The sequence below is a fragment of the Anabrus simplex genome, chromosome 11 (genome assembly GCF_040414725.1).
Source record: "Anabrus simplex isolate iqAnaSimp1 chromosome 11, ASM4041472v1, whole genome shotgun sequence".
NCBI classification, from domain to species: domain Eukaryota; kingdom Metazoa; phylum Arthropoda; class Insecta; order Orthoptera; family Tettigoniidae; genus Anabrus; species Anabrus simplex.
Window position 1 is genome coordinate 72178427 of NC_090275.1, and position 19614 is coordinate 72198040.

A 19614-nucleotide genomic window follows, 5' to 3' on the forward strand; every position below is an offset into this window, starting at 1 on the left:
TTTGCCACAGAAGCCTCTGGAGTGATACCGTGTTTCTCCGAATCCAAGACGTCGTTTTTCTTTTCTCAGAATCTCATGTGAAAAATCAAGGGTCGTTTTGCATTCGACAGTAATGAACACCACTGGCAAATACCGCAGTAACCACGCTGTTTTATTTTCACCCAAGCGCGCGCGCACACACAAAACTCGTTGACAATAAACGACCGCCTCTTTATCATACATCACTAATCGCGGCGACCGGTTGTACAGTGTCCATGTGTAACGTCTCTGGATCTCGAGAAATAGTGAAGAGAGAATGACATTTTATTATCCTCTACGAAAACGTTTCTCAATTCTGCAGAATGGCATCAAAACATGCCAGCCTTCGAATTCTTAAAAAAGGCCACGGTTAGTCAGCAGCAGAGTTATAACGCGTCTACAGTACCTGACGCTTAGTAAAATTAAGTTTTATAGACAGCAGGAATGTTTTTGTGATGGATCGTCGTATTGTAAAGATACATGGAACAGGTGTTGCCGACAAATTTTCAACGGGTTCCCGTCGATGTTATGATGCCAATTTTAAGTTAATGGCTATTAAACACTCTGAAATGTATAATAATTGTGCAGCCGCAAGAAAATACGGAAGAAGGCCTGACTAAAGCCAATATTCGGCGTTATCGTGAAGACAAAGGTAGGTAGCTTAAAAATGCGTATGGTACTGTACAAAAAATGCATTCAGTGGCACGTCAACAAGGATGCTTTGAAGAAGTCGAAGATGAAATTGTGAGGCATGTGCACAAAAAATGCAAGGGTGGAATTGCCATACCGCGGCGCAATAAACTTGTTCGTTGACCTTCAAAGTCCGCGATTAGGCCTAAACTGTACATCGCTAGCCGCTGAAGTTGGCCGAACCCGGCAAGCGCGACGTGCGTGTAGCGGCAGCCGGTTAGGCTATATATGACGCTGAGTGAAAATTACAGTTACATAATAAGCAAGAATATTTTCCTGATGGATCGTCGTACTGTAGAGACGCGTGAAATAGGTGTTGCCGGCAAATTTTCAACGGGTTCTCTTTGACATTATGATGCCAATTTTAAGTTAATGGTTATTAAACCCGCTGAAATAAAGCCGCAAAAAAATACGGCATAACTAAAGCAATGTTCGGCGTCAACAAATAGTCTAAAAATGCGTACTGTAGAAGAAAGGCATTCATAGAATTTTACAAAGCACTTTTTAAGCCTGATTTAAATTTTTTGGAGAAAAAAGTCAAAGTGGGGGTCGTCTTGGATTCGGAGAAATACGGTAATATAGTTTTTTTCAGGATGAAATTAAACACACACTTTCACGTAGTAACGGATTTCGAAAAATAAACAAGTAAGCCGTAGTGTAGATATTATCCATGAAAACGCAAGTTTTGAACAAACTTATTGCCATTTCTTACTGATTTTAATGTGTATGGGGGTTTTCCCAACTTTTACAAACATTCGGATATAACAACAATCCGCTACAGCAAGTAAATTTTTCGCTGTTGTGAATTCTCCCTATACCGGACTTCTACTGTAGATTAAAACAGCCACTATCATGCTCAACGTTTCTCTTCTGAGAAAGCAGAGCCAAGTCTTTGCAAATAATGGTATTTCCCTGTGGCTTGTCACTTTCACATGGCATAAACCGAAATGATATAACAAAATTCCACTTTTCAATTCTTTACTCTTCTCACTTGTGATACTGCAATCTATGTCTCATCCTTTTTTTTTTTTGTTTAATAGGTTCTGCTAGATTTGATAGCCTTTTGCTGTTTCTTGATGGATGTAATATTTTTGCATCTGTCTCTTGGCACAAGCCAGAATAAAATGTAGCTTCCACTCAAGCCTCAGTGTTATTTATGGTTGAAACAGTATAGAAACTGCACAGGTATGGATTGTGCTGAGTAATGGCATCTGGAAAACAACTAGTGCATCTAGATGTTAGGAAAGGTGCTACATAGGACACCTGTAACAGCACGTTCTGGTCCAGTGAGGAAAGCAATGGCAAATTACCTTGCCTTACGTGCAACATTATGGTGCCACCATTGGTTATTAAAAAGCCTCAATTGAGGAAAAAGCAAAAGCTATAACACCTTCCACTTACTCTTTGCAATTTAAGAATTTTGTAATTGTTCCGTATTGACTTTACAGTAAATACATTAAATATGCTGACCAAGGCGAACTACTGAAATTGTATATCTTCTACCTAGTTACTCTGCGGCTGATGTAAATGTGTTCAGCAATTTATTTATTTCTGGTTTAGTTGGGTATAGTATTTCAGTTTGTCCAATATTAATTCTCAAGTGGATTGTCAGGTGGTCAACTAAATGCCCGGTAGCTTTAGAGAGACAATATATATTTTTTAAGAGTGCTGGCAAATGATATACTGCACATAGGTTTGCTTGCTAAAAGCACCACAAGCTATGTACCACACCTCATGATGTCCTTTTCTTAGTGGCTAATAGTTCAGTTGTGGCCATTATCAGCGATTGCAGAACCACGATACTTGAATCACTTGTGGCATGTTCCACCTAAATGGCCCCAACTGCTTGTGGATCTGATGTCATACTCAGTGCATTACTTCCTCAATGTGTACCTGGTCACAATTTTGGTCTTTTTACTTGCTACATAAAAGGAGCATTCATTTGCTGACTTCTTCTTATGTGACGCTACAGTCCAGGGTGAACCTTGGCCTTTCCAACGAGCTTCTTTCATCCATCACGGTCACATGCTGCCCTCCTTCAATTTCTGCATCCCAGCTCCCTTAGATCATCTTCCAATCCATCTAACTATCTTGTTCGAGGTCTACCTCATCCTCTCTTTACCCTTCTGGGTTTCCAAAGAGAATTTTCTTTGTCACCTCACACTCATCCATTCTTGCCGCATAACCTGCCCATCTTATCCTTCCTGATCGTACGATTTTTGTTTACTGGCGCATCGGTGTATGTAGTTTACTATTCTGCTTTGTTCCTTGTTCTCCATCGTTCTTTATCATACACATGACCAATTACCCTCCTCAGAACTTCATCATTTTTACCATTCTCAACAGCTTTCCATGGATCCCCATCTCCTGTGGAGCATTGATGCTCTATTGATGCTATCATACGTAGCCTTGACAATCTGGTAAAAATGTTCCAGGAAATAGCTTAAAAATTAAGATGGTTCTACTTGCTTCTCTCCACCTCGGTATACTGGGCTGTCTTCTACAGGCGTTCTTAGAACAACAAAGGGTTATTGGCAGGCAGAAACAAAGAAGGTAATATACTAAATGCTGAAGTGACAAACTTTCAGTCAGTTTATTACTAGAGCAATACCGATTGACTGATTGAGGTTTGATTGAACATGCTAGCCACAGCAGAAAAGCAGTTTTGTAAAGAGTGAACGTTCTCCCCCTCACTTTTGCACATTCTACTATGTACATTAGGTCCTGTTAAGACCCAATAATCAGAGCAGGGCTGGTAGCCCACAAATACCGATCTTGTTTCAGTGCAGTGGGAATTGAAAATGGACTTCTTTACTTCTATCATAGAAGAAAGAAGGCAAAATATATACAAAAAAACTAAGAAGGGGAAGCTAAATTGGACACGTCTGTCTGTACACAAAGAATATGTATTACTAATAGGGTAAGGAACTGTTGGTGCATTACGCTAGATACAGGGCGATGGAACACTGAATTCAAGGAAAGCTACTTTTTTTAAGGGTGCAGCAGCAATGAATGCGAACTGTTCTACAGATGTATAAGGGCCATCAGAACCTGTCAGGGGGTCTACTACATGCTGGCCAGGGTTAGAGAGATACAGACAGAGAACTGGCAACTTACTTAACGCACTAAGATGAGTTTGGAGCTCCGGGACTGTTAGCAGGAGCCCCACTCAGAGTTAGTCATCGCGTCACAAATTGTGCTGGGTTTATATCTGCATACACGAAAAAACACCAAGACCCAGGTTAGGTTAGAGTTAGCCAAGGCGAGAGGGATGGTGGAACACAATCTAGCATCAAACAGGGACACTTAAGGACAGGGTTTAAAATAACAGTTGGTCTCACCAATTAGAGTATGTATCACAATATCAGGGGGTGAAAAACAAAATTACTAAATAACAAATAAGAACAACACAATGTATCATACATATATACGTGGATATATTTTAAAACTGAAACTTACATCAAGTCATAAAAAGTTTAGACACAGCATATAAAATCAAATATGTCATCATCATCATCATCATCATCATCATCATCATCTCACATAAAAATTGAGCAAATACAAATCATTCCATAAATTCTCAACAGTAGAAAGAAATTTCAGTAATTACAGGGCAAACACATCTGAGTAACTTCAAGATCCAGAAATATAAATGTATTTAGTATATGCCATCACATCTGTCTTATCCTTTGATTATCAAAAATATAAAGAAGTAAATCAAAAACCCCAATTGATTCTCAAAAGTTAACACTAATACATATAATATCAATACACCTGTACACTCGCACAGTTTATACTCAGTAGATATTAGTAGACCTATCAAACAAACAAACACAGTATGGCAAGGAAAAATATATGATGAGTAACTTGTATAGGCAAGGATTTGAAAGATGTACTTGAAAGATTGGAAAGTTACACAAAAATATATGTGTATATTTTGACACTATGTCTTCATACACCACAGAGTAAGGTATGCGTAATACTTCTGCTCTCTTCGAAGGATGTTAAAAGAATGGGAAGAAGTTGTCTCCTTTTTGAAAGTGGAAAGAAGTGGTCCGGATAGAGGTTACCAAGGGCTAAGCGCTTACTGAAGCGATGTGGCGAATCACATGGTGTGTAACCTGGCAAGTAGTAAGTATCGATCAAGCTAGCGGTTTTGGTCATGTAGCTGTTACCTTTTCTATCCCACAGTTGCTCTAAGACCTGTTTGTGTGATGTAGAAACAAATAAGAATAGAAATATCGAGTATGTAGCATACAATTTCAGATTACACCTTCCTCTACTTACTGTAAATGCAGCTCTTCTAGGATACTTTGTTTCTTGAGCAGGTCTTTTAAGATCTTGGTCTTCCCTTACAAGATGGCAGTTGTTCAAGGCTCAATGGACCAGATGGTTTTTATTTCTACGGACATGACCATACCATTTTATTCCGTCAGTATCCAGTTTCTCAACGATATCAGTGACACCTACTGACCCTTGTACATGTTAATTTATAACCCAAACCTACTGACCAATGCAGCATCCACATTTCAGTAACATGCATTTACTGACGATGCCTGGCTACCTTTGCCTACGTCTTGGCACTGTATGTCATTATGGGTCTGACCAGTGACTTATAAATCTTTATTTCAGTTTAGCTAGCATTTTTTTCTTTCTTTTGTCATGGACTTACACTTTATCCAATGCTGATTCAGTGTTTCACATCTGTATATGCTATCACTTTGATCTTCTTCTTCTTCTTGTGAGCTCCTGGGTCGGTCTGTGGATCCCTGATCTCCATTCACTTATCTTCCAGGAGAGACAAGAGATGCACGTCGCTTCCTTACTCCTTAGATCTTTGTTCTGATCCACTTTGACGCTTATTATAGGCTGTTGTTACGGTGAACAAAACAGACGGCTGCTTTAGAGAGTTGGGTTATTTAGTGCTGCCAAACACTTGGCGTTGAGTCGTTGGCTGTGTGGTCCACTCAATCCTGTAGCAGGAAACCCTGGCCTCATTCTATCAAATGTCAAAAACCTCTCAAGATGAGTATTCAACTTAATAAACAAGCTGAAAGCACCTAGTTTACACGCATACCACAAACAAGAAACTTACGACCCAACAGCCCATTCAGACCCCTGCCCAGTCAGATAGCCTTCAGATATTGGAGTGCACAAGCTCTATAAGAAGACACATTGCTCGGCTTTTGTAAGCATGCTAAAACTGACTTTTACTGTGCGTATCCTCTTCTTCTTTACAATTAGGCCTGCTAGGGACCATGTGTCAATTTCAATTCATCCTTTCTTGTTGTTTCATCTTTTGTTCTTTCCTCTATGCCTTCATCATTGCACTATACTTTATCCTTCTCTCCTCAGACCACTTTGGACTGGGCTTCCTTTTCATTCTTCCTTGTAATCCATTCTTAAAACCTTGTAAATATGTATGATGAATGAATTCCTTCTATTTCTCGGCCTTGTAAACAGCAAAGCAACACTTTGGTATTATTCACAAACATTATCATGGTAAGAGTATGGAAATGTGAATCCAGTTATCACAGGAGTATCTCGGCAGAATAATGCTGTCTATGAGTTTTGAAATATTTTTGGTGCTATTCACAATCATTATGCTGATAAGAGTATGGAAATGCGGTTCAAGAAGCAAGAAGTACATTGGCATATTAATGCTAGCTATGAATTCAAAAAGTTTGAACAGAATCTCTTCTTGACATTACCTACACTCATGCACGTGCCTACTTCAAACGCCAGGCCTGTATTCTACTGTGAAATCCTTGAGCTGACGTTGCCATGGTTACAGCTGGTCATTTATTCATCCGACTCCTACAGCGAGGGTAGTATGGTGCCAATGTCTTGAAAAAAATAGTTTTTGAGCCTTAAAATATGTGTTTTGGTGTCCCACAGGAACAAACCGTGTTTTGTTCTTTGAATCTTGAGGCTTAAAATGAGCTTTGAATTGTCCTTGTATGACAAATTTGATGTTTTGCCTATATTAGCCTATGCTATTAAGCCAAAGGACCTAATCTAGGGAATGGAGAGAGTTGTTTAAATTTCTTGTAGACAGGGTTACCCACAGAGTCCTAAAAGGTAAGTATACAAAATTTGGTTCAAATTAGTGGAACGGTATAGATTTATATAAGGAATGGAGAGATTTTCTGCTTAAATATAAATTATTGTCACTTAGACGAGCATGTATTGTGGAAATACTTGTAGTAATAAGGTGATAATGGCTTGGAATAAACCCAGTACGAGTGTCACAAGTGAAGGAGAGGTGAAAAAATGCGAATGTCTCCATGGACACACAAGGAAGGTTATTTTTGATGTCTACACAATCTTTAACCCATTCCATTATGTGCGACAAATCATTGTCAAGCAGAAATTGCCTTCTATATGTTATAGACATAGATTTATCGCAAATTATTTTGATCAAATATGTCTAGCATTTTACTGAATGTTTCAAAAAAAGTACTTTTCTTGAAATACTAATAAAATGTATTTGTATCTTACCTTTACACATTGAGTTTAATATGGTATACCTTGAAATGGGTTGAAACACAAGAGCACATTTACACAAGCAACACACATTGTTCTTACATCTTTCCTAACACCTACTTTCTGAGACAACACAAATCGCTGGGAGATAAAATCTCTCTTTAGCCTAAATGGAGAGGGTTTTGTTGATTTTTTACCCCATGTGGACAGGGTGTAGCACATGGTGGTGCTCTGTCAGGCCGCGCGCTCCTATTGAGACGGAAATCGAGACGTGTCAATCTCTTCCCAACATTTAAGGCTCTCCAAGTGATCAGGCTGTTGTAAATAGCTATGTCCAACATGTGAAGGAACAATTTCTTATACCACTTCACAGTTTTACTCATAGATGGATATGCACGTGTCGCTTGATCTATTAAATCTACACCTACACCCCCCATATTTTGATTGTAATCATCAACTACGCTGGGTTTGAAAATTGCATGATAGGATGGGTTTTCTACGGATCCACAATTCCCACCCTAGTCTTCTATTGCTCCATTACACACATGCGAGAGAAGGTAGTTGCCAGACTTACATTTATCCTTTCCGTAGATTTTTTGGCATTACCAATTCTTGGTAGGCTAGCCCTGTTAGTCTGGACAGTTCCAACTGCATTCGTGTTATAAACAGTTTTAGAGAACTGTACCAACTGTCCAGATATACTGTTCTGTCCAGGTTTAGTAGTGGGTCCATTAGATGCATTATAACTGAACCTGAAAGTCCTTCCTGATCTCCACTGTTGTCTGTACCTTTCACATGTAAATACTGCAATCGTAAAGATATCCAGCCCCACTCTCGTGTAAATCAAAACTTTTGATTCTAAACCTGGCCCTTTTCGTCCATTTCAACATTTCATTATTACATTATCACAGAAAAAAAAAGAAAAAGTGACAAACAGGCTAAACCGAGACTAATAACCGAAAAGAAGATACAGTGTCCCTTGGACAGAGGAATGCAAGCAAGCCCACTCAAAAAGAATGAGGGAATTCTGGGCTCAAAAGAAAGTAAAATTTGCTGCCAAATGTAACAAGACTTAACATAAGTGCCTTAACCGCCTGAGCCATTACAATACCATCAAGTAGCAAGAAATGAAAATGTCTATGGAATGAAGGGGGAAACAAGATATCGATATTGCAGCAGAGGAAAAGATAAAAGAAATTGACAAGATGTTTTCTGGGACGGAAAACATGAAAAGCGGCTGAACAGATTTCAATGAGTGATCCATCATTAACCCATTCACAGTTGCCCATTAAAATCTCCTGCTGGTGCATTTTGCCTAATAGGCGTTATGATTTCACTCTGAGTATTTAATTGGAAAACAATTCATATCTTCAGTCATTTTTAGGATATTTTTATAAAACTACTGTGATTTTGAATCTTTCCTCTACGTACTTATAAAGTTCAGAGTTATTATGTCAATATTTGAGATACAGTAGAACCTTGATTATATGTTCCCGGAAACTACGTTTTCCCGTATTATTCGTTCAAATTACGTGGTCCCATGAGCATCCTAATTAAATGACTTTGTAAAAATTCTGCATTATCCGCTCCTCGAAGAAACGATTTCCCGAATCAACTGTCCAGAAATTTCAGTCCCATCAATGCTAAATCCTCGATCACGCGTTTTTCACAAAACTGTATCTTACGAAAGGATGGCTACGGCACACTTACTGATCTTGGTGTTGACGTTCCGTCATTGTGGTAATTTGAAGAAGTACTGTACTGGAAAAACGATTAACAGTGAACTTGCATAAGGGATCATCTTAGCATCGCATTTAGGTAGTATTGTTTAGAGAATCCTCGGAAATCATAAAGCAGTGTATGCCCACGATAATAAAAGAAATAAAAGATAAAAGAAATTGACAAGATGTTTTTTTTTTCGAGTGTGTAGCCGAACAGGTTTTCGGCATTTCCCTCACTGGGCTTTCAGGCAGGAATCAAAACTGCTCCTTCTTAAGTAACACAAATTTAGTATTTTAATATTATCATATACGATTATGTTATCGAGACCAGAACAGATGTTGCACCTTACATACATACATACATACATACATACATACATACATACATACATACATACATACATACATACATACATACATACATACATACATACAGCCATGGAAGGTTTTGGGATTGCCTATTACTGTTTTCGTCCTAATATAAGACTGGGAATTTCACGTTTTTGAGTTAAAATATTATAAAAGCCGCAGTTGTTTTATTTGCGCATGTTACATTTAAAAACTTTGTATCATTTCGCACTTGTACCGACTTGTACAGCGAGAAAAAAATCAGATCAAAATTAAATGTATGGCTTTTCAGGCGTTTGCTCTATTAACCAGCATTTCTTCTTAGGTCTGACACTAGACTCGTCAGAGTGGGATGTGTCAGACCCTACCCACAGATGCTGGGGTGTATGCAGGTGAACTTATCAGAAGCCTATTTATGAGGCACAGTCTGATAACTGCATACGGGAGATAAAACTCCACAATGGAATTAATGCCCGCCTAACAATTCCAAATGGAAATTCTAAATTCCCATACACCCCAGCATCAGTGCGTAGGGTCCGACACATCCCACTCTGACGAGTCTAGTGTCAGACCTAAGACGAAATGCTGGTTAATAGAGCAAACGCCTGAAAAGCCATACATCTAATTTTGATCTGATTTTTGATATGCTCTATTGGTGGAAAAATATCTAATTCCCTCCATGGGAATTTAGAATTTCCAATTGTACAGCGAGCGCGCTTTCCAGCTGAGCTCAAGGTCGCGAATAATCGTAATTTCGGAAGTGTTAATGATATTTTTTCTTTTTCCAATTTGATTGTGATTAGTGATGGGCAGAACTAAATATAATGCATTCAAGAACTTAAGATTGAAAAACTACTTGTGATCGAGGTAGATTTTTCGAAGAGTTTGGCTGATCAAAGTTGCAGAACTGAAAGAAGTTTTCAAAGGAATATGATGAAGTTCCCCCAGTAAAACTGAATGTAAAGTTGAGATTTTTAAGTCGCGTACCGGTAATCAACGTTTGAAACCAACCCCGCGGTCTAACCTGCCTGCCTCTCACCAGGAGGGCCCGGGTTCGATTACTGGCCAGGTCAGGAATTTTTACCTGGATATGAGGGCTGGTTCCAGGTTCAGTCATTCTACTATTACCTTTAATTGAGGAGCTATTTAATGGTGATATTGTGACCCCGGTCTAGAGAACCAGGATTAACGGCTGAGAGGATTTGTCACACTGACCATGCATCACCTCGTAATCTGCAGGACTTCGGATCGAGGGCGGTCGCTTGGTAGGTGAAAGGCCCATTGGGGCTGTAGTTTGGTTTGGTTTGGTTTAGGAGCGTTTGTAAGATTATAAGTATACATATTTCATTTTTGTGATGTTTAGCCAAATTGTTGATGGTTCATTCATTCCCGGATTATCCGTTTTCCCGTGTTGTATATTTCTTTTCCGCGGTACCTCCAAAAACGGAGAATCAAGGTTCTACTGTATTATATTTATCAGAAGTTTTCTTCTGCTTTTAGATTAGTTGCAAGAAAATGCCAATAGTAATAAAAGAATTTGTGTTCGGACTGTACAATTTATAATATGCTTACAATATTGTGATTTTTTCCCCCCACCTTTTCAATACAATTGGTTTTATGTTGTTAGATCATAATGCTACAACACTGTTTTATAGGGACATGTTTTGCTTGAATTTCAAGCATCGTCAGCCTATATAATCATCTCAAGGTTAAGACCTGTCGTATTTGATTAGTTTTGACAAATTTGTGCTTAATTATAATTCTAACAATAAAGTAATAAAATATATAAACATAGGAATTTATGAACACATTAATAGTTTAACAATATGAATGACTATACTAAAATTGGAATAACCGTTAATTCTAAAGATATTGACATGATGTAGATGTAGGATGTAGGAACCTGCAAAAGTGTGCCCTTGTGCTACAACACCTGTTTTGAGGCAGACCATACTGAACTCAACATGTAAAGGTAAGATACAAATACATTTTATTAGTATTTCAAGAAAAGTATTTTTTCCAAAACATTCAGTAAGATAATGTATGTTTGATCAAAATAATTTGTGATAAATGTACGTCCATAAAGAGCCTCTGTGGCTCAGGCAGCAGAGCGCCGGCCTCTCACTGCTGGGTTCCATGGTTCAAATGCTGGTGACTCCATGTGAGATTTGTGCTGGACAAAGAGGAGGCGGGACAGGATTTTCTCTGGGTACTCTAATTTTCCATGTCACCTTTCATTACAGCAATACACTCCAATATAATAACATTTCATCTCTCAGTTATTAATTGCCCCAGAAGAATGCGACAGGCTTCGGCAGCTGGGACAATTCCTATCCTTGCTGCTAGACGGCGGCTTCATTCATTCCATTCCTGACCTGGTCAAGTGACTGGAAACAGGCTGGAGATTTTTTTCTACGTTCATAACGTGCAGCAGGCATTTTCTGCTCAATTACAATTTCAATATAGTTGGTCTGTTATTGGACACTATAAATTTTCCAGCTTTCCTGGTTGCCAGCATTTCACCCCAGTGTGCTAAATTGGGCTCATCAGTTGATAAATAGCACACCTACCAAGACGCAAGGCTAATGCATACTGAGGACTCCATTGCGTAGGCTACTTGGAGCCACCGGCAGTGTCAATGAACTATGAGAGACTGTCTCATCTTCAAAAATTGATGCCTACCTGGCCATCAATGATATAGATGTTGATTCCCATAGGGAACCTGAAATATTTGTCCTGAGTACATTTACTCATTGAGCCTAGAGAGTTTCAGCTGTAACAACCAGATCACAAAAATCAACTGGAGATTCACCCACATACCTTAGAATCACGATTTCTTTGCAGCAGTTGCTGCTTAAGCCACCAGTATATTTATCTAATAAAAGCTGAAGAAAGAAAAATTAAGATAAAGCAGCAATATTTTTTGGCAGATGTCCAACATATTACCCATTCAAGGTCATCAGACTTTATTATTTTGAATTAACTGGACCTTTCTTCAATTATCATAACTTTAGTCAAACTGGAATGTGGTTTCACTACATTCCATGTTTATAATTCTACCAAAATTACAAAATTGCAGGATTATATGAGGGCTGGAAAGAAAGTAGAACCACCATACCTCTACAGGCTTTCAATGTAATTCCCTGCAACATGCAACATACCAGTATGACCTTTGTTGATGTATGCAATGAAACGTTCTACCTCTTTAAGTATGGAATCTCCTGGATGGAAACACTTGCATCAATGTGGTACCTATAATTTGGGGAACAGACTGAGATCACAGGGACTCGTGCAGTGAATAGGGCGAATGCTCCAGGACCTCCCACCTGCACTGCACCAACAATTTCCTCGCAGAAGCAGCATAGTGACAGTGGGCCATTTCTTCCTCCCCTTTTCCAAATGTATTCACCCACTGTCCTGAGCAACTATACCCAAGGAAACAGCCACATTTCCAAATGTACTAGACCATTGTCCTGCACAACAATGTCTGCTGTCACAACGCTGATCCTCTCAGGGAACTGTTGGCACAGTGCAGGTGGGAAGTCCTGGAGCACCCACCCTATTCATCAGACACAAGTCCTTGCAACTTCAATTTGTTCCCCAAAATAAAGGAACCACTCTGAGGAAAGCATTTTCATACATGACATGCCATACTTCAAGCAGTAAGGCCCTACAGTGTAAAAAAAAAAAAAAAAAAAAAACAAAAAAAAAAAAAAAACACACACACACAAATTATTTTCTCAGCCCTCATAAATGTGAAATCTTACTGAATACATTTATACATTTCTGAATCGTACAAAATGGCAACTAAAATCCCTGAACGAACAGCACAAAAGGACATTCATTTTATAAACAGTCAATATAAGAACAACTGACTCTCAGTCACTTAATTAAAAATCATAGTACTGGACAGAGTTGTTCCTTTTCAATAAAACAAATCATATGTACTTTACATCAGATAACTTGGGAAGTGGTAGAAAAACCCGTGTCCGCATCACTCTACTTAAACTTAAAAATTGTCTTGATTTACATGCATGCTTAAGTGTAAGAAATTGTTATAATATGACAACTAATCTTATGCCTGATGCAAACACGTTGCCAGTTGCAGCCTTTGCTGTTCTGCATTAAGAATTAATGAATTAGTGGTTACTTTAAATATGAACATCACTGGCAACTGGAAGGTGGAGGATCTTCTCAAAATACACTAGGAAAGATGAAAATGATCAAGTTTCTTTCTGTTATCATTAAACACCAGCTTACACATCTCAGTATTATTCTACATATAATTTTATATACCATAATTCTAACTTTCATATTCCTAAACTATATTCAAAACAACATTTTAATTTATTTACTCTATTAAATGAGGTATTTGTAGCCCAAAGAACAAGATTAAGGTTGCAGAAATGCAGTAAGATAGGGGAAAGTAAAAAGTGGAAGGGGGAGGAGATTTGACAGACAAAAATAAGAACACCATTACCATAAGTATGAGGAAAGCAATGGCAAAATATATTATTCCTCACCTTGCCTAGTACACCTCATTTTGGTGCTGCCATCAATATTTGTGGTTTTCCTATAGCCGCATAACCTTTGTGGTGCTATCTACTATTTGCTTTATGTCGCACCGACACAGATAGGTCTTATGGCGACGATGGGACAGGAACGGCCTAGGAATGGGAAGGAAGCGGCCGAGGCCTTAATTAAGGTACAGCCCCAGCATTTGCCTGGTGTGAAAATGGGAAACCATGGAAAACCATCTTCAGGGCTGCCGACAGTGGGATTCGAACCCACTATCTCCCAGATGCAAGCTTACAGCTGTGCGCCCCTAACCGCATGGCCAACTTGCCTGGTGGTGCTATCTGAGGACCCAACCAGCCTCTGGGCTGCTGATGACCTAACCGACATACAATAAGTATTAATATGGTAAGATACACCCTGTGGCATGCTATGCCAGCTCTCAGCACAGGCCAAACTGTCTCCCAAAATCGTCCCCTTATCTTAGTAGCAACAGCTCTCTACCCTTGTTTGGTGAAAGACAGGTAGGTAATTCTTTCAGATCCTAGCATATTCCCTGGCCTAATGAACTAGATGGAATGTGAGACTGTTGAACTGGCAGAAATTTCAGCATACCAGTATAGAGTATGTGCGAGACGATAGGTATAAGATCGAGTCTAATGTGATGAAATACCATAATTTGCTTTTGAGCGCAACTTTGATTACAAGGGAGAAATGGAGAGGAGTTAAAAGTTTACAGCAAGTTTTAAAATTTGAGCGATTCAATTTGAGGAGAAACACAATAATAACAGAAAACAGTTCTTGAAAACAGCAACAAATCAAGAAAAGTTTTTTTGGAGGCTGAAAAGTGGAAAGATTTCTGAGATCGAAAATGAACTGCTACAATTTAAAACATAGGGTGTTAGCCATATAGAACTGATGGTGAGCTGTGGCTGGATAGCCCGCTCTATGAAGAGGAAGCAGAAACGGCAAGGGAGTGTTCTGAGCTATGAATGAAATTCTACAAACTTTAATACTTCTGTTAATGTTCAATAACATGTTATAACACACAATAAAATTCAGTCTATTATGCAAAATCATGAGGCTTTATTACTTTTAAAGAGTATTTTAATCCTAATGAAGTTTGATTTACTAATAACCTGAATATCCTTCACACCATGATTTTTGAGCTCAAGAAAAGTGTAAGATATACACGAGCAAATACAATAATTGAAGGACATTATCAACACAGATATGAGTTTTGCTGAAAGCATGAGGCACAGCTCCATGATGCTTCTTTGTGCTATTTATTTTACTCGAGACAGACAATGGTTACAATGATTATTATTGCTCAACTATTTAAGCATCAAATTACTGGTCATGACAGGAGAGAAGAACTAAAATAAATCAAGAGATAAGGATTATAAATATAATTTAGAAATCGAATGAAGGCAAATTTTAATTTTTAAAAAAGTTGGAGGGTATTATTTAGGATTATTTTCAAACACAAAGAGTTCTGAAGCTTCTCTGAAACAGGGATGTAAAAGCTAAGGGAATAAGGTACTAGACATGTTACATCAGAGTGAACTGATTATTTATGAAATGTGTGCATGCTGAGGAGTTCACACGGATTACCCAGTGTATTAATGTAACTTAAGCAATTTAAATTTGATACAGAGCCCGTTTGCACTACAACACTGACCAAACAATCCCCCTCATCTCAAGCTCATGAGGAGTAAACTACTTGTTAAAAGAAAGGAGGTACATGTTAAAAATTTTAACAATTTCTGAAGAATAGATCATGGCAATATTTTCAAAAGAGGTGACATTGTGACTGAAAATATGATGAGCTGCCATATATCATATCAAGAAGGATTTTTAAAATTAAGTAAAATTCTGTCAAGTAAAATCATCGTCATCATCATGAATTTCCCTTGTCCAGTTCCCGTTGGGAGTACAATATTCAATAAAAATGTACCTTATTTAAGTTAATATTCCTTTACCGAGGATGTAATATGGTGAACAATGTTCCTTTTCAGGAATGAATTTGTAACATTGAAAACATACAGTACACAGAGGACAGAAGAAGAAAAGAAGAAAAGACTTGGGAGTATAAAAATCCAATGTTCAAGGTGGTATTAAACAATGGGACAAAACAAATACTGATACAAGCAGGAGACAGAGAGGAGCCTGTCAGATGTACTGTAAGTAATATAACAGCAACTGCTTGCTTTGCATGAGGTACAATGCTCAATATTTTAATTTCACAAATGATAAGCTTCACTGAAAGGGTTCAGAAAGAAAGAAAGAAAGAAAGAAAGAAAGAAAGAAAGAAAGAAAGAAAGAAATAAAGAAAGGGGAAAAAAAGAAAAAAAAAAGGAAGAGAGTATTTTCAAAATAGGGAAATACGGACTAAATCTTTCACCTGTCATTATTCATACTTGACAGGTAGTGGATAGGGTGCTCAGCCATTTACACCAAGAATCTGTTCTGGGGCTCTGCTTTTCAGTGGGAGAACATGCAGAGCTTGTGTGGAATGAAATAGATACTGCCCTCAACGAAACAGCCAGACTAGTAACTGGATGTCTGCAACCAACTCCTGCCAGCAACCTCCACCTACTTTAGGCAGTATTAGCCTCACATTTGTAGGAGTGTGCCTCCCAATATAGAGAGAAGGAAACAATACAATGATGTATGTCAGCCACTTTATGGACACCAACCCGCTCCTTGGAGACTTTGGTCACTTAAACAGCTTTCGAAGAAGAACAACTCCATAGACTTGCTATCCAGACAGAGCAAGACTTACAAGGTGGACCAACTGAGGTAAAGGAAGAGCTGCAAACTGGAAGGAGACTTGTCATATACAATTTGGAAGCATCTCAACAGTTTACGTGTTAATGTATCCAGATGTAAGGATAATTTAATGAAGTGGATTCCTTTGTGCACTGGGTAACATCCTTTGGGAGTGTAATGACACTCAAAATCAGAAAAATCTGCCAGTCTGCCCAAGCATAAGTCAGTCATGCTCCCAAGATCATCTATGGGCTGCCAGTACCAGAGGTGACCTTGCTGCCGAGTTCTGGAAGAACTGTTTTTGATCCAGACACAGATATGAAATGAACAAATGATCTGCCAGAGCCCTATCTTGTCCTTAATACACTTGTTAAAGAAAGGATGTGGTCAACCTTGCTGAGTGGACAGTGAGACACCGATTTTACCACCGAAGATATCTGATATACAGTACATATTATGCCGAGTTCACTGATGAGAACAACTCGTTTCAGACTTGCAACAGAAACATCACAACAATTGTAACACAAATAAATATTGAGGAACTATACATCTTTTTAATTTTTAACTATGGAAGAGAAACCAGAGGCTGCTCACCTGTCTGTACCGTCGCACTCCCACCAGGACTGCCCGTATCCACGAGAGTGGCAACCGCTGGGCTAGTACTGGCGCTACCCGCCGCACCACTGCTCGTGTTGGTACCCTCGTCCGCCGTCCGCTTGAAGAAGTTGTGCTGCAGCGCGTAATAGGGAGTGACCCTTGTCTTAGGATCATAGTCCAACATTCGCAGGATAAGGTCTTTGAACTTGAGGTAGTCGGAGAACGAATGGCCGGGCTCACCCAGCCGCCGACCGCCTGGCCCACCACTCTCTACACCCAAGATGTCGTGCAGCCTCCGCGTACCCGGTAGACGATATTTCTTACCGTCCTTAGGTTTCTTCAGCACGTATGACCCGTCCCCAGGAAGCTTGTCGAAATACTTGCGCGCCTTGTGGGCCTGATCTAAAATGTGCTTAGGAGGCATTCCCAGCACCTCTACGATCTTGTTCATCTGGTCCACCTGAAAATACAACCAGCATCAACAACTCAACATCACAGGCTAATCATACATTAATAAGTTGAAAGGTAAAATTAATAACAAAAATAATCCACTATAAATACAATGCAGGAATAAATTAGTCTTATTTATGACACTGATAAATATCTGTACAAATGCCACATTGTGCCATTGCCATTAATGATAAGACACCACCTGAAGGGAAAGCAGACCGATCCCATACATCAGTCAAGCATGCTGTGAGCCAATATAAAGCTGTGAGTGCTCAGTAGAAATGTTTACAAACTACAGTGGTCAGAACAGACAAACAACCAGAGCTCAGCGAGGAAAAAAGGGGCATGATTATTGGTGCCCACCGATTCAGTACTTCCACCCGTGAATTTTCAGATAAAGAAGAACCTCATTAATCCGGAACTTCGGTTTAACCGGATCAAAAAATATAAAAATTTATTTTTACTTGTACAGTATTTCTTTTATGGGGTCGACTCTTCTTGAATGTCTTTTCCAAAAAGGATAGTTAAGGACAGGAATTGGAAGTAATTCGGCCACAGTCTATCAAAGGTACCGTCCCAGCATTCGTCTGGAATTGAGAATGAGAAATCGTGGAAAACCATTCCTAGGACAGCCGAGGTGGGATTCAAACCCACGCTCTTCCGAATGCAACACACTACTAACGTGCCTCAGCAAGCAGAACTATGCTGCTCAGTAAACAATGTTTAGTCATTTCATCGATCACTTTTTTAAAGACGATCCTGCTGAATGGAGTCCACGACACTCATCTGCTACTACAGACGTTATCTCAGATTCACATCGTTGCTCAATAATGATCCACTGTGTGATTGCTTAAGACAATGAAAAAGGAAGGGAATGAGTCATCATATCCAGTAGTCTGTGAAAGACCACATCAGTAGCTGAAGGTTAACACCATGTTGTACATTTATAGTATTTTCCTGTGCAGCATTGTATTGTTTGAGTGAGCGTGAAATGGTCTCATAACGGAAGAAAGTGGTTGTTTCCATGGACAAAAAGTTAGAAGCAGGCTGGACAAAGGAGAACTTTTGAAAAATATTGCTGTAGACTAAGGTGTACGGACTTCAACACTGTCTGATTGGAAGAAAAACTGAATAGAAATTGAAATTATGACAAAGCTCTGCGTGCTGAAGCACGTTAGTAATGTGTTCAGAAGAATGTGGGTTTGAATCCCAGCTTGGCCGTCCTGGGTATGGTTTTTCACGATTTCCCATTCTCAATTCCAGGTGAATGCCGAGATGGTACCTTTAATAGATCGTGGCCAAATTACTTCCAATTCCTGTCCTTAACCCATTAGTGCACAGTGTCTGAAAAATCGGACGTCGTAAAAAAAGAAATTGTGTGATATTTATGCAGGGTTTTAAGCCCACGATACTTTCCTGTACTTTATAACGACTGTAGCTAACAAGAACCAAGAAGAAATCATTCTTTATCCTTATCATTCATTGTTGAATCTCACTTATTACGAGCATGGCGACAAGATAGTACAGAATTTTGTGCAACAGTCGAGATTTTTATTTATGAATTAACAAATATTTCCGAAACTTTGGTGTGGACCATATTGTTGACACTCCTATGAAAAAGATGTCAATTATGCCTTATTATTGACGTGACAGAGGCTTGTAAATACAGCTGTCCTGAAAATCGGATGCTATGCACAGGGAGTTCTACTGTCTCAGACACTTCTATTCCCTTACTAGTTTGATGGTAAGTGAAATACTGGAAGTTTTGGAGGAAGAACCGACGTTTGGAGAGGAGCAGCGCATCAACCCTCCTGATGACGGGTATGAAACGGTTGATGATGATAATAGATGACTATGAGGGTAATCTAAATTACCTTGGTAGAAACCTACTTCTGAGTAAATATGAAGGGAAAATTGCTTCAACAAAATATGAAAAAGTGAAGACTAGGTCCAGTGGTAGTCAAAATGTTACTGAAAGTTTACAGATAGAACTGAAAAACCAGAAAACCATGCAAAA

At 38.9% G+C, this 19614-nt stretch overlaps 1 protein-coding gene across 4 annotated transcripts in view; it reads right to left on the reverse strand.

Annotated features, from left to right (window-relative positions):
- mnb (minibrain) overlaps window positions 1-19614 on the reverse strand; it is a 657539-nt gene that overhangs the window by 26925 nt on the left and 611000 nt on the right. For 3 of the 4 annotated variants that reach the window (XM_067155254.2, XM_067155253.2, XM_067155251.2), the window contains one exon: window positions 17145-17607. In XM_067155254.2, the coding sequence (XP_067011355.2) occupies window positions 17145-17607 (463 nt within the window). Of the gene's footprint in view, window positions 1-3871; window positions 3920-17144; window positions 17608-19614 lie in introns of those variants that run through there. The other variant, XM_067155256.2, reaches the window with a different exon arrangement.